Consider the following 13756-nt stretch of genomic DNA (forward strand, 5'->3'; position numbering starts at 1 on the left):
AATCTGGGGCCCCTCCAGCCTAGGCCTCCCTGGCTCAAGACTTGCAGGCAAATCTGGCATCTGCCACAGTGGGTCCATGCCCCGTCTTTACTTGCCTTATGTCTGGATGCAGCCAGAGTCTCAGACTGTAGAGGCCCAGAGACCATAGACTCTGAGAATGGAGTTCCCCAGTGGGGCATGGTGGTGCTGCCTGTCTTGGTCAGATTCTCCCCGGCAAGATCCTGCCCTGCCTCCCGTCCCGCCACACATCTACTCCCCAAGCCCAGGCAGCCCTGTCCACCACTGTCCCATGGAACTTTTGATGGGTGAGGCCTGTTGGGGCCTTGAGCGCTTGAGGCTTAGGTGCTGGTGTTGCTTGCAGATCAACATGACCCACTACATCCGACACTTGTCATTCGGGGAGGACTACCCGGGCATTGTGAACCCCCTGGACCACACCAACGTCACTGCACCCCAAGGTACCAACCTGGGAGGTAGCCCCTAGCTACCAGAGCCCTGCCCAGCACCCATGCCCAGTGCTCTCTTCTCCCTTCAGCCTCCATGATGTTCCAGTACTTCGTGAAGGTGGTACCCACAGTGTACATGAAGGTAGATGGGGAGGTAAGTCTGCAGGAGCTCAGGTATCAGGGTTCCTGTTGGTGACAAGCCAAGGCTCAGAGAGGGTAGGTGATTTACCCTCGCAGGGAAGGTGCAGGGCCCACAGTGTCAGACTTCAAAGCACTTGCGCTTTCTGCTTGTCCAAACTGCCTCCATCCGTTCCTCGGGTGCTCATTGTCACTGGGGTCTCCCCTGGGCTGGGGGCTAACCCTTCCAGGGTCCCCTGATCCCCTTTCTGCTGTCACCAGTGGAGCAACACCTTTGCAGACAGGAAGTCTGGCCCAGCCTTGCCAGGAGCTCATGATGCGGCCTTTGAGAGTTCCTTCCCATCCCAAAACCCCCGCTGAGAGAATCCACACGTAGCTGGGATTGGTGAACTGTAAAGAGCTAGTAACCAAGCAGCCCTTGGGCCGGTGAGGCCAAGAGGGGATGCCTAGGTGGTCCCCAGGCCTTCCAGTGTTCATTAGCGACCTGGGGCCTCGTTTTCTCTTCCCCACAGTCAAGGCACTACAGACAAGGGGCAGGAGCAGGGGTAGGGCTGAGGGGTTTTGGGAACCAGGTTATAGAGCCAGCCCTTTCCCAAACTCCCTTCCTGTTCCAGGTGCTGAGGACAAATCAGTTCTCTGTGACCAGACACGAGAAGGTCGCCAATGGGCTGATGGGTGACCAGGGACTTCCTGGAGTTTTCGTGCTCTATGAGCTCTCGCCCATGATGGTGAAACTGACGGAGAAGCACAGGTCAGGGTGGGGAAAGGGAGAGGCCTGGGCCTGCAGGGAGCAGGGGTGCCTGCTGATCCCCTGCCTTGTCCCTCCACCAGGTCCTTCACGCACTTCCTGACTGGTGTGTGCGCTATCATTGGAGGCATGTTCACAGGTTAGAAGCTCAAGGGCATGTTTGGGGTTGGGGCATGGTGGGGAATGTAAAGCCTGGGCTCCCTGCGGATTTTTGGTTGGGGAAGGAGGAGCACCTCGATGGTCAAGGGGATTTGTTGGCCTAGTCAGTCAGGTGACAAGGCTCTGGGGCCAGCCAAGGGCCCAACTGGGCCAGTGCCAGCCTTGGTCTCTCTCCCCAGTGGCTGGACTCATCGATTCACTCATCTACCACTCGGCTCGAGCCATCCAGAAGAAAATTGATCTTGGGAAGACAACGTAGCTATCTTCTTCCCTTTCTATTCTCTTCATCTCCCGTTTCTCTTTGGCCTTGTGGTCATTTCGCAGCCTCCCCTCCAACCCCTCCGACCCTCTGGAGCATCGGTCTCAGCACAGGTTGATAAATCTATGGATTGTTATAGTACTTGCTGGTCTCCGTGTGCTTCTTGCATCTGGCTGGAGCCTAGAAACAAACCTCTGCACAGCCACTTACTGAAGGTAATCAGGACTGACAGATCGGGCCAGAAGCCCTCTGGGAGCCCCACGTGGACATCCCGTGGCTAATTGGGCTTTATTCAAACCAGACTGATACCTACCCCACTGCCCTGTCCTCAGTCCCTCCTCTGCTGTGCTCTTTGGGCCTTTTGGGTTCAGCTCCAGAGCTGAGATGGACCTTTCTAGGATGAGCTTCATGGGGCCACCATGGTCCTCAGGCTCATGAATGTCTGACCCCAGTGGTGCTAGGGCCCTGGGTGCAGGCTGGGGTTTGCCACCTCTTCAGTGATGGCTAAAGCTGAGGCTTCTCCCTGCCACCCTGGGCTCAGTCTCCTGCATCCCTCATCCTCACTGACCATGCTCTGTGCCATGCCCCTGATGGCTCCTGGCACTAAGAGGGGTCCAGGCAGGTCCTGTACCATCTTCTAGCAGGAAGCAGAACTGAAAAATGGAGGAAAGGCAGCAGTAGCCATTCTGGAGCAAGGCTGGCTTCAGACCCCAGCTCTAGACCTCATGAGGGCTTCCCAGTATAGCCCTCAATAAATGTGGAGAACCAGGCCCAAGACCTCACCGCGTGCTGCAGCCCAGGAAAGCAGGGACATTGACAGCTGGTCAGTTCATATGATCGATTCTCAGGGACTGTCTGGGTAAGACAATAGTAGGGGGACAAGTAGAAAGGACAGGAAGCAAAGGGTGATGATACCACAATTTCTAGAGGCAGACAGACCTGAGATCCAGCTCTGATGTGCTCACCTGCAAGCTCTATGACCTTGGACATGTCTCATCTGTAAGTTAAACATGATACTGCTGACTGTAGTGAGCCTTGTTTTTTTGATCAGCCAGAAACCCAAGTATTAACCTACTTGTTAATAGTATCCCGAATTTCCTCTAGGAACCTCCCTACCTTCTCAGCTTGTGTGTTTGGGAGAAGGTATGACTTCCCACCCTAAGCTTCAGGGGAGCCCTCAATCAGCACATCCCATCCTCCTGGCCACAGTGACCCCGGGTGAGGCTCCGTCAGGACTAGGAAAGTCTGGGTGTGTCTTCTCGGTGTGAACGTGGGAAGATGCGAGGCTTGTGCCGCCATCCTGCAGTTTCAAGGGGGAACCCTATCTGCAAATGAGCTGGAGCTCAGAGGCAGAGAACTGGTCCCAGTGACATTATTTTGAGTCCTGTGACAGGCTCCCAGCTAAACACTGGGAATTGCAACTATGCAAGCCCCCCCCCCCCACCGCCCCAAATCGCTTTTTAAGCCAATAGGGTTGGGATTTCTGTTACTTCAACCAAAAGTGTCCTAATCAATATGCCTACTCTCAAGAGTTAAAGAATAAACAAGCTAATGAAGTATGGAAGTGCTTAGCTGTCACTAAGTGATCCTGCCATTGTCAGAAGCAGGGCTACTCAGAAGGCATGACAGCTTGGAGGCCAGGACTCCTGGGCCCTGAGCTTCCTGCCAGGTCCCATTCTTCCTGGTGGCATCCTCCCATCCCCAGCACCTGCCACCTAAGGGCAGCTCTGTTTCCTGCCCCTTGTATTATCATGCACAGCCCATGTTCAGGTGTCAGAATGGAGGCACAGTCAAGTTCATTCAAAGAAAGCAGTGAACTCAAGCAGTCGTGTTGGTGAGAAGGACCCCCAGGAGTGGAAATTATGGGGTTGGTAGGGGAAGAGCGTCCAGGGTCAATTAGGGTCAGGGGGCTGGTGGAGGGGGCGGAAGATGACTTGGCTGATCTGGCCGGGCATGGTGTAGAAGACCAGGAGAAGGAAGATGGTGACCAATGCCAGCAGCAGCAGTAGCACCAGGATGCGCCAGTACCGGCGCCAAATGAAGAAAACAAAGGTCTTCAGCGGGTTCACAAACCAGTTGAAGGAGGTTTTAGGGCGGCTGTGGGGACAGAGGTGGTGTCAGAATGAAGAAGAAGCCCCTGGGCCACCCCACCTCCCTCCGGCCCAGCCTCCTGTGCCACCCCCCCTTACTTGGGCTTCTCCAAGGGCTCAGGCTCCTTCCGCCCTTTCCCCACTGGCCGCTTCTCCGCCTCCTCCACGGTCAGCAGCTCAAACTCTGCCTCCACCTTCCCCTAGAAAAAGGAGGGAACAGAGGCCGAGCTCTTAGATGGGCTCAGGCTCGGCCTCATCCCCCCACCTGCCCAGGTCCTGCCCCGGCCGCACCCCTGCACCCACCGTAAGGATATGGACGCTGCCTCCAGCGTCTGTGAACGCTAGGTCTTCCGGGCGGCCCTTTCTTCTCTTCCTCTGCCTCTTCTTGCCAGCTCGTGCCTCCCGCTGCTCCCGTTCCTCATCCTCTGCCTCCCATAGCTTCACTACGGGCCACCAGCCCCGCAGGCGGCGGCAGCGAAACAGGTTGCACCTCGGCCCTGCCCCATCGCGGGCCAGCCGCACGGAACAGAGCTCGGGCCCCCGGGCGCCCCGCACCATGTCTGGCAGCTGCAGCTCCAAGGATCCTGCAAGTGCAGAGCTCTCCGGGTTAGGGAGGAGATCAAGGTTTGTCTGGGCCTGGGGTGGGGGCGGGGAGCACAGCAGGACTGTGCCTCACAGCATCAGGAACTAGGACGTGGTGGTCCCGCCGCAGCTGCAGGCCACACGAGCACAACCACACATCAGCAGTTTGTCAGACCCTGGTGAAACGACCAGACTGCCAAAGTGGGGACCATGGTGTCGGAGTCCAAAGTGACCTGAGTCAGAAGACTGAGTCAAGGACTTTGGGTGGGAATGAAGGTCATTACTGTGTTCAGTAATAAGGCCAGAAAGTAAAGGTTAGTGACCTAGGGTCTGAAACCCAGGACTCAGGATTGGGTTAGAGTAAGGAACTAAGGGCCAGGGGGCACTGGCAATGAGGGCAGAAAGTAGGGCTAGAGGTTGAGGTAGGAAGGAGGCAAAGCCCTACCAAGGAAGTCGTTGGCAGAGATGCGGTCATAGTCCCAGACCTGCAGGACAAGCACGGCCGGTTGCCGGAACTCGGCCTCCTCCAGGGCGAAGGGTCCAGGCCGGCGCCGGACGCTCACCTCCCGTTCCGTGGGCAAGTAGTCAAAGCGGAACACGAAGCGCCAGTTAAAATTCCCCTCCCCAGTCAGAGAGTTGAAGTGAACGTCTGTCTCCTGTTTGTCGTGCTCCAGCCCCTTTACCCAGCTGGAGCCAGGGGGGGGGGGGGGGGGGGGGGGGGGGGGGGGGGGGGGGGGGGGGGGGCTCAGCACCAGGGCCAAACCCAGAACCCAGCTCACCAACCCCTGACAACCTGGGGGGCCCTTCACCAGCTCCAGGTGCCATAGAGGCCCCAGGAGACAGGGCTGTGGCTCAGCTCAAAGCCCATGTCCCTGACTGCAGTCTCACCTTGGTTCTCAGCCATTTGGCCGGCCTAGCCTGCAGGCTCACCTTTTCACGTAGATGTCACTTGACATCTCTCCAGTGAGTGGGTTCACATCATCCAGAACCACATCCTCCGTGTTCCAGATGATGACTCTGAGCTCATAGCTGGGGGCAGTATCAGAAGAGAGTTTTCAGACTCTTGAGGGGTTCCTGAGGGGGTTCCTGAGAGTTACTGCAGGAAGCAGCTAGGCTGTGGCCATGACCTTCCTCGAGCACCTCCATGTGCCCAGTTGTGTGGTCAGGACATCTGTGATACGGGGCAGTCCCAGCTATCACTGACCACCCCTACCATAGCAGATGGCACCGGGAATGGTCTCTTGACCAAAGCTGGGCCAACAAGTTTCTCCCATAAATTTGGAATCAGGAGAATGAAAGCTTGAGTAACATCAAATGCAGAGTTGGAGCCACCACTAGTCAGCGTGACGTGGCAAGCTGAAGTTTCAGGGCACAGAGGAGAGAAAGCCAGTCTGCAGCAACAAGTGGGAGAGGGAGAGCTACCTAGCGGGGATGAGAGCATGCAGCCCCTGAGCGGCAGAAGAAGGGGCTGCAGCTTTCCTGATCCAACCAGGTAGCCATGGATTTTCCTGGGTAGCTGTTGTTTTCTCTTGCCCAGCATCAACTTCTCATCTGCTGACGGCACCATGATTTTCTGTTGGTGAGCACCCCCACCCTCACCTCTATGCTGTCAATCCATGTGATTCTGGTGGGGAAGATCCACCTCTACCTGGCTCCAGAGGTGGGTACGTCACCTGGGATATCACCCAGGGCTACCAATCAGCAGATTACAGCCCCCTAATCACAAAGGTTGATATCCAATGAGAGTCAGCCCTGAGACCTGCTCTTACTGGCAAACAGGTGTTTGTTTTTCTGCTCAAGTAGTCCTGTTGGTAAGATGTAAGCCCGGTACCGTTAGCAGCCACCTTGCCCTCACACCACAGAAGCTTCCTTGAGAGTGACACCAAGGGAAGCGGAGCCTCCAGGTGGGAAGTGTAGATTGCTGACAACATCTGAAGTACATAGAGCCTATGCAGAACTCCACTCAGACCAGCTCCACTCGTAAGGGGGCAGACACCCAACTGCCATGGCTTATGAAAAGGAAGGGAACTTAATGGCCCACCTAACTGAAAAGGCTGGCTAAGGAGCCTCTGGCTGCTTCACTGAAGCCCAGATTTTCAGAGGGCCCTGTACTGGCAGTCCAAAGGTGCCTACCCCAGGGGAGGCGCGGCCAGAACTCTCACCTGATTGGCTGCCGAGGCTTGATGTCAACTGGGGGTGGGGCAGGCACATCTCGGGGGAAGATGTCAATCCACATGTGAAGGGATCCCTGGGAACACAGGACCAGGCTGAAGGGGCTCCCTGAGGTCCCCATGTCCCGTGATAGGCTTGTGGCCAGAGGCTGTGCCTTGCCCCAGGGGGAGAGGAGCTAGGGTCAGGAGGGCACAGTCAGGCAGATCCTGGGGGATGAGGATGAAGGTGGGGTCTGAAGCGGGAGTTCGGGGGCTAAGGTTAGGTTAAGGATAAGGCCCTGGAAATGGACGGTTGAGATCAAAAGTTAAGATCTGGTGTTCCCAAAGTCCAGAGCCTAGGGACCTGGAGTTGAGGTCATATTGGGAATGCCAGGTCTGAGCCTTGGTGGCCAAGGGTGGGGATCCTGCAGGACCAAAGCCACGGTGGAGGAATGGAGTCCAGGATGGGGGTCTAAGATGAGTAGGGATGCTGGGGACCAGAATCAGGAGCCAGAATCAGAAGTGGCAGTGCAGTGCCCAGTTAGAGGTCCTGGGGAAAGTGCATCCTGAGGGCCCAGGAGCAGGTGGGAGTCCTGGGATGGTGGGAACCCCAGGGTTCTGGGGTTGGGTGCTTCTCACCTGCAGCAGCCCTGGGCTGCGGGGATGATAGAGGGGCCGAGTTTCTACATGCTCAGGCACCAGCTGGATCCCAAGCTCTGGCATCTCTTGCCAACGCCGCAGCACCAGCAATGCCTGTACCTCCTCGGGGACCTCACTTGCCACTTTGGGGCCCTCCCTACCTGCAAGAAGAGGTGTATGAGCTTAGGTCCCACACAGGTCCAGATTCTTCCACCTTCCTCCCCCACCCTCAACAGAAATGCAAAGTTGAGGCAGCTGCTGTACTGGACAAAGCCCATGGGCCAGGAGGTCAAGTCCATAAGGCACAGAAAGTGGGGAGATGCTTCTCTAACAACTTTCGCCAGTGAAAAGCCAGAAGTGGAAGGACAGTGGGATTCAAGGGGCTATGGCTTTGCATAGACTCTGTTTAGAGAAAGACCACCAGCCATTTATGAGGCATGAGCTCAATTCTGCAGCTATGTTTTGTCATTTGGAATCCCTGGGTAGGCCACCGTATGTTCTGGAAACTTGATTAGCTATGGCTCTGAGGGGTCCACTTTTGACTCTTTGGGGATCATGCTCACCAACAAAGACCATTTTCTCCCCACCATCCAAGAATCTCATCCTTACTCAGCCAAACTCACCTCCTCTGCTTGCAGGAGGAGGCAGGTTCTTTTGGGGGACACATTAGAGTGGGCACTAGGCAACCCCTGTACCTTAACAGTCTTGCTCCCTATGGACTGTCCATCAGAGAGGGGCTGGTACCTGAGGGCGAGGTCTCAGGCGATGTCAGAAAGACTTTGCTGCCCACCTTGACAGCCCCGGCTCGGTATTCAGGGCTGGGGAGGCCACATCGTTGGCACAGCCCAGCCAGGATCTGGGAAGGCCGGAACGCATCACGCCAAGCATTGTACCCGTCCCTGTGGGCAGAAAGGGAAGATGCTTCAGTTGGAATCAGCATATGGACACAAGTGGGCACAGCAGCAGGGATGGGGACCCTTGAAGACGTGGTGATCCGGGTTCATAACTCCAGTGCAAGACAGATTAGTCCTCACTTATGGTAACCAAGAAAATCAAAGATGTATTGCCCACACTCCAATGGAGGAGATAACTGATATTACTTCCATTTTTCACATGAGGAAACTGAGGCTCAGAGAGATCAAGTGACTTATTCTAGGATCCCAAATCCCAAGCCCAGGTATTGACCACTATGCTATAAGGTCCTGATCATAGGGAGGTCCCCTTCTATGAAATCAAAGGATCTGGGGACATCAATGAGAATGTGACCTTGAATGTCTTTGGTCAGACTCAGAATGGCTCCTTAGGGTCTGTAGGACTCACACGTCATACTGGGAGGCCAGCCCACAGTTCGCCCTGTGGTGGCTATAGAATCGGTTTTCCAGATCAATGTGGGTCTCCCCGATGAGGTCATCAGAACCCACGAGGTCATGATCAAACACAGCCACAGTCAGCTCTGGCTCGGCAGGAAGAGAGATGCTGAGCTCCAGGACCCTGGCCAAGAGGAAGAATGGCTGAGGACACCTCCACGCCCCAGGAGATGGTCTTTTTGGGGGGAAGGGATTTCAGGGGGCTCAGCAGCCTCTGTCCATTCCCTCACCATCACCACACCAGCTGCCTGAATGGGATGCTTTGGGCCACAGGGTCAGATGGTAAAGGTGCTCCCATTCCCAAGCCCAGGGCCCAGCCTCACTCCCCAAAGATGGGGTTCAGCTGCTTGGGGATGTAGCGCTCCTTGGTGTCCTGCCGCTCCCGGCCAGCACTCACCACCACGTAAGGGTCTGCCTTGCCGTTGGGGTCTGCAGGAGCCAGGTTGGTAGCCTAGGGGGACAGTATGGGTAGGGCTGAGAAAAGTGTCACTCTCATAACCCAAGATTACCCTCGCTGGACCAAATCTTAGGTTACATGTAAGCAAGCAGTTACCGAGGAGTTATCTCACACCATGAGGAATCAGCTGAAAGGTTGCACGAGATGACTTTTATCTTCTTTTAAATTCATTATGAAATATTTAAGATATGCAAATAGGCATAATGAAAAAATATAATGAGAGATGCCTGGGTGGCTCAGTTGGTTAAGCATCAGATTTTGGCTCAGGTCATGATTTTGCAGTCTGTGGGTTTAGGCCCCATGTCAGGCTCTGTGCTGACAGCTTGGAGCCAGGAGCCTGCTTCAGATTCTATGTCTTCCTCTCTCTGCGCCTCTCCCATTCACGCTCTGTCTCATTCTGTCTCTCAAAAATAAATAAATGTTAAAAAAAAAGTTTTAATATATAATGAAACAAAATATGTGGAAAGATGTATAGGGCTTTAATATTCAGATCATAACTTTTTATGTTCACTTTTATTTTTTACAATGATAAAGATATTTTAATATAAAAAGAATAATACAATCAGCATATGCACACCCAGCTTAAAAAATAAAACCCTACCAACAAATGGAAACTCCCTGAATCCCCTTACCTGATTTAAATTCCTTTTCATCATGGAAGTTGCCAGAAGACTTTACTTGAGGTTTATAACTCACACACAAAAAGCAAAAATACTTTTACTACATATGCATGCAACCTAAAGCAATGTATAGCACCATTTTGCATTTTTTAACTGCATGTATTAAACTTACTTTTCTGTTTTGATAGCTACATAAGTTAGTAAATATATAGCATGAATAAATTATTGACGTATAACTTATATACAGCAATATATTTTTAGTGTTTTCTACACTACTGTCTACAGTGTATGAGCGTTCCAGTTGCTCCACATCTTTATAAACACTTGGTATTGTCAATCTTTTTATTTTACCCATTCTAGTGTACTCAAAGTTGTAGCTCATCATGGTTTTAATTTGCATTTCCCTGATGACTAGGCATGTTGAGCATCTTTGCATGTGCTTATTTGCCTTGTGTATGTTTTCTTTGGTGAAGTGGCTGTTCACATCTTTTGCTCTGCCACTGAGTTTTTAATTTTGGGGCACCTGGGTGGCTCAGTCGGTTGGATGTCCAACTTCAGCTCAGGTCATGATCTCATGGTTTGGAAGTTCAAGCCCTGCATTGGGCTCTGTGCTGACAGCTCAGTCTGGAGCTGTGTTTCCTTCTCTCTCTGCCCCTCCCCTACTCATTCGTTCTCTTTCTCTCTGTCTCTCAAAAATAAACAAACATTAAAAGAAAAGTGTATCAGGTTTTTAATTTTAAAAAAATTGTTTAAGTTTATTTATGTTTTGAGGGAGAGAGAGACAGAGCACAAGTGGGGGAGGGGCAGAGAGCAAGGGAGACAGAATCCAAAGTAGGCTCCAGGCTCCAGAGCCCAGTGCAGGGCTTGAACTCACAAACAGATAGATTATGACCTGAGCTGAAGCTGGATAACCAACCAACTGAACCATCTTGATGCCCCTCCCCCAAATTTTTTTAATTATACTTTTAATTTCTAAAACTTTTATCGAGTCCTTCAAATTGGCTGTTTATTTTTATTTTAATCTCTTGTTCCTTATGCATTTTAATACATTACTTCTTTAAACATTTTATATATAGTTATTTTATATTCTCTATCTGGTCATTCCAATATCAATGACCCTGGGAGTCTGATTCTGTTATTTTTGCTATTCTTACTCACTGTAGCTTCTTTGTATGTTGGCACTTTTTACCATGACTCATGTTTGGTTTAACTCATCCTAAGGGCCCAAATTGCACATGCTTTCTGCCTGAGAGGGCTTGCTTTTCTTCTAACAGTTTCCTGGGCAAACTACCAACCTGCAGCCATTTTATTTTATTTTTTTATTTTTTTTTAATTTTTTTAATTTTTTTTAAATGTTTTTTATTTATTTCTAGGAGAGAGAAAGAGACAGCGTGAGCAGGGGAAGGTCAGAGAGAGAGGGAGTCACAGACTGAAACAGGCTCCAGGCTCTGGGCTGGCAGTCAGCACAGAGCCCGACGCGGGGCTCGAACCCACGAACCGCGAGATCATGACCTAAGCGAAAGTCGGATGCTTAACCAACTAAGCCACCCAGGCGCCCCTATTTTATTTTTTTAATGTTTATTTATTTTGAGAGACAGAAAGAGAGCACACACAAGTGGGGGAAGGGTAGAGAAAGAAAGAATAAATCCCAAACAGGCTCCACACTCAGTGCAGAGCCCACGAAGTGCTCAATCTGACGACCAAGAGATCATGACCTGAGCTAAAAATCAAGAGTTGGACACCTAACCGACTGAGCCACCCAGGTGCCCCTAATTTTATTATTTTCAAAACCTCCCAGTCACTTTTGAAAGTCTCTTGTTCTCCATTTGTGAAATACATTAGATAGTTGTTTTACATTTTAGCAGTTGAAGACCCTAACATCCAAAACCCTCAGAGGTTTCATTCTCCTTTGTGTTGTTTTTTTCTGACAATTTTTCCTGGCAGTTTTTTTTTTCTTTTTTAATTTGGGGTTGTGAGCCCATACTTGGCTATCTAAATCTATGAAAACAAGGAAACCGTTTGGACCATTTTAAACCAACTTCTCAGCTTTGAGTTTTCTGGACTGAGCAGATAATATAAATTCAAGTCTTAAATCAATGTGAGAGCAAAACTCTAATTATAAATTCTCAGGGAAGACATTGTTTTCTACTTCCCCCAGTTGGAGAAGAGGCTGAAACAGACCATTTACCTAACAAGGTCCTTTCCCAGTGAGTAGACTTCCTCTTGCGCACTCTTCCCTAAAAGCAGAGCCCTCCCCGGATGCTGCTTCACACAAGGGTCTTGTTGTGGCTCCCATCTTAGGCTGTTAGAACCTAAGCATCGGGGTCCAGGTATGGACAAACCTCTCAAGACAACCTGTGTCCCAGGGCTTCCACTTGGGAATTCCTTCTGCCTCTTCATCTTAGACCCGCTGGGAATTCCCTTTCTTATGAGCTTAGCATTCATTTAAGATTGTTTATCTAGCATTTCTAGATGTATTACATCAGGAAGCTATTTCTAACCATCTAGCCTGTGATACCGCTAGAAGCAAAAGATCAAGATGATTCCTACTATTGAATTATGCACTAGGATGTGCCACAGAACATTTATTTAAATTATGTCTTAGTCATGATCCTTATATTTAAACCAGATAGAAATACAGTATCTATTCTGGTGCTGGGATCAAAGTAGGCAGAGCAACCCACTCCTGCCTCTCATTCCCTGAGATGCCTTTCGGGAAACTTCAGGGCCCTGCTGGGTACTGTGTGAAAACCACAGCAAGGCAAGAATCTGTGTGAAGGTGTATGGGTTTTTTGTTTTGTTTTACTTCGTTTTGTTTTGTATTTATGCTTCTCCCCCATGTGAAGGTATTTGATGACAAGCCATCGTGAAACTTGAGGTTAAGAGCTGTACTCTTCCTGGAGTTATACTCCCCATTCTATAAACTAAGGGTCTGGAACTAAGACTAAGGAGTCATAAAGCTCTAAATTCCAGTTCAGCCATGAGTGAGCTTTGTAACCCCGGGGAGTCTTTTAACTTGTGCCCAAGATTTCCCACCTGAGAAATGAAGAAGGCAGACTCTAATCCCTGAGATTCCTTCCAAATCCTTAGTCTGTAGCTTTCATGTACATTACCTTCACTGGAATTGGAGGCGTGCTGTGGCGATGGATGCTCACCTTTACCACATATACTCTGACCAGGAGCTTGATGGGCCGGTTCTGTGGGACCCCCCGGGAGATCTGGGGCTCAGAGAATGACACTGCCTCTGATTCAGGGTAAATAAGGAAGGAGCCCTGGATTGGGGGGGAAACAGAAAAGTCATTGGGAAGAGAGTCTTCCTCTGGCATCCCCACCTGTACTCCTTGGCCACCCTTCCTTCCCCAAACATACCTTGAACTTGCCCACAGGGTGTCCAGACCTTTCTTCCTCTGCATCTCCATCCTGGCCCCCTTGTCCTCGGTACAGGGGAAATACATTCAGCCAGTCTTCAAAGTTGTTAAACTCTTCCTCCAGGGTACTGTTGTAGATCTGAAAGTCCAGGGCCTCCGTGACAGACCAATGTCCAGAATCCTAGCAGAATCCCCTTTCCCTGACCCCCACTCACCTTCAGGGTGGCTATTGCTTTCTTCTGGGACACAGAGCCTTTAACTTCAGCCTCACCCTGACCCTGGTCTTGGGCCTCCCCATCCACAGAAACGAAGTTGACCCCATCTGGGAATGGCAGAAATGCCATAAGTAGAAATACTGTTGTCGGAAGGGAGGGAGATAGAGTAGGAACAAGAAAGCCAAATCTCCTACCTGACTCCCCAGGATCATCCATCTCATCCTCATCAAAGCTGGTCTGAAATCAAAGGGCAAGTCAGAGATTCCTCCCTACCTTTCACCTCCTTAATCTACCCCTTTTCCAGAATAGGAAGTCGGGAAACCTTAGTCCCAGTTCAGCTGTGTGAACCACTTGCATCTGCAAAGCAGTTTGGCTAGTCCTGCGCTGCCCAAGACAGTAATCCCACTTGAAATTGAAAATTGAAATGTGCCATAAGTGTAAAATAAAAGAGTTTAAAGACTTAGTATATAAAATAAGAATGTCAAATGTCCTATTTTTATAAAGGTTACTTGTTGAAA

At 51.0% G+C, this 13756-nt stretch overlaps 2 protein-coding genes across 2 annotated transcripts in view; one reads left to right on the forward strand and one right to left on the reverse strand.

Annotated features, from left to right (window-relative positions):
- Positions 1-367: 367 nt before the first annotated feature.
- Positions 368-1891, forward strand: LOC120228610 (endoplasmic reticulum-Golgi intermediate compartment protein 3-like). Its single transcript, XM_039227146.1, has 5 exons — positions 368-458; positions 536-600; positions 1199-1335; positions 1416-1471; positions 1671-1891. Exons 1-5 carry the CDS (start codon positions 368-370, stop codon positions 1748-1750), a joined length of 429 nt encoding a protein of 142 aa, XP_039083077.1. The 3' UTR covers positions 1751-1891.
- A 1676-nt stretch (positions 1892-3567) lies between these two features.
- The window catches only part of LOC120228609 (fer-1-like protein 4), a 31304-nt gene continuing 21115 nt past the window's right edge, over positions 3568-13756 (reverse strand). Inside the window, exons 32-45 of the mRNA XM_039227145.1 lie at positions 13433-13475; positions 13239-13345; positions 13025-13162; positions 12811-12927; positions 8902-9029; positions 8532-8702; positions 7956-8110; positions 7212-7372; positions 6585-6670; positions 5353-5451; positions 4868-5109; positions 4144-4424; positions 3940-4040; positions 3568-3847 (exon numbers count right to left, since the gene is read on the reverse strand). Of these exons, the coding sequence (XP_039083076.1) occupies positions 3643-3847; positions 3940-4040; positions 4144-4424; positions 4868-5109; positions 5353-5451; positions 6585-6670; positions 7212-7372; positions 7956-8110; positions 8532-8702; positions 8902-9029; positions 12811-12927; positions 13025-13162; positions 13239-13345; positions 13433-13475 (2034 nt within the window). The 3' untranslated portion in view covers positions 3568-3642. The remainder of the gene's footprint in view (positions 3848-3939; positions 4041-4143; positions 4425-4867; positions 5110-5352; positions 5452-6584; positions 6671-7211; positions 7373-7955; positions 8111-8531; positions 8703-8901; positions 9030-12810; positions 12928-13024; positions 13163-13238; positions 13346-13432; positions 13476-13756) is intronic.

This window comes from Hyaena hyaena, unplaced genomic scaffold, assembly GCF_003009895.1.
Source record: "Hyaena hyaena isolate Hyena2069 unplaced genomic scaffold, ASM300989v1 scaffold_25, whole genome shotgun sequence".
In the NCBI taxonomy this organism is placed as follows: Eukaryota; Metazoa; Chordata; class Mammalia; order Carnivora; family Hyaenidae; genus Hyaena; species Hyaena hyaena.

Coding starts and splice junctions, on each gene's coding strand:
- LOC120228610 (XM_039227146.1), top strand. CDS start 368: ATGACCCACTACATCCGACACTTGTCATTCGGGGAGGACTACCCGGGC. Junction 459..535: donor CAACGTCACTGCACCCCAAG/GTACCAACCTGG, acceptor TTCTCCCTTCAG/CCTCCATGATGTTCCAGTAC. Junction 1,336..1,415: donor AAACTGACGGAGAAGCACAG/GTCAGGGTGGGG, acceptor TCCCTCCACCAG/GTCCTTCACGCACTTCCTGA.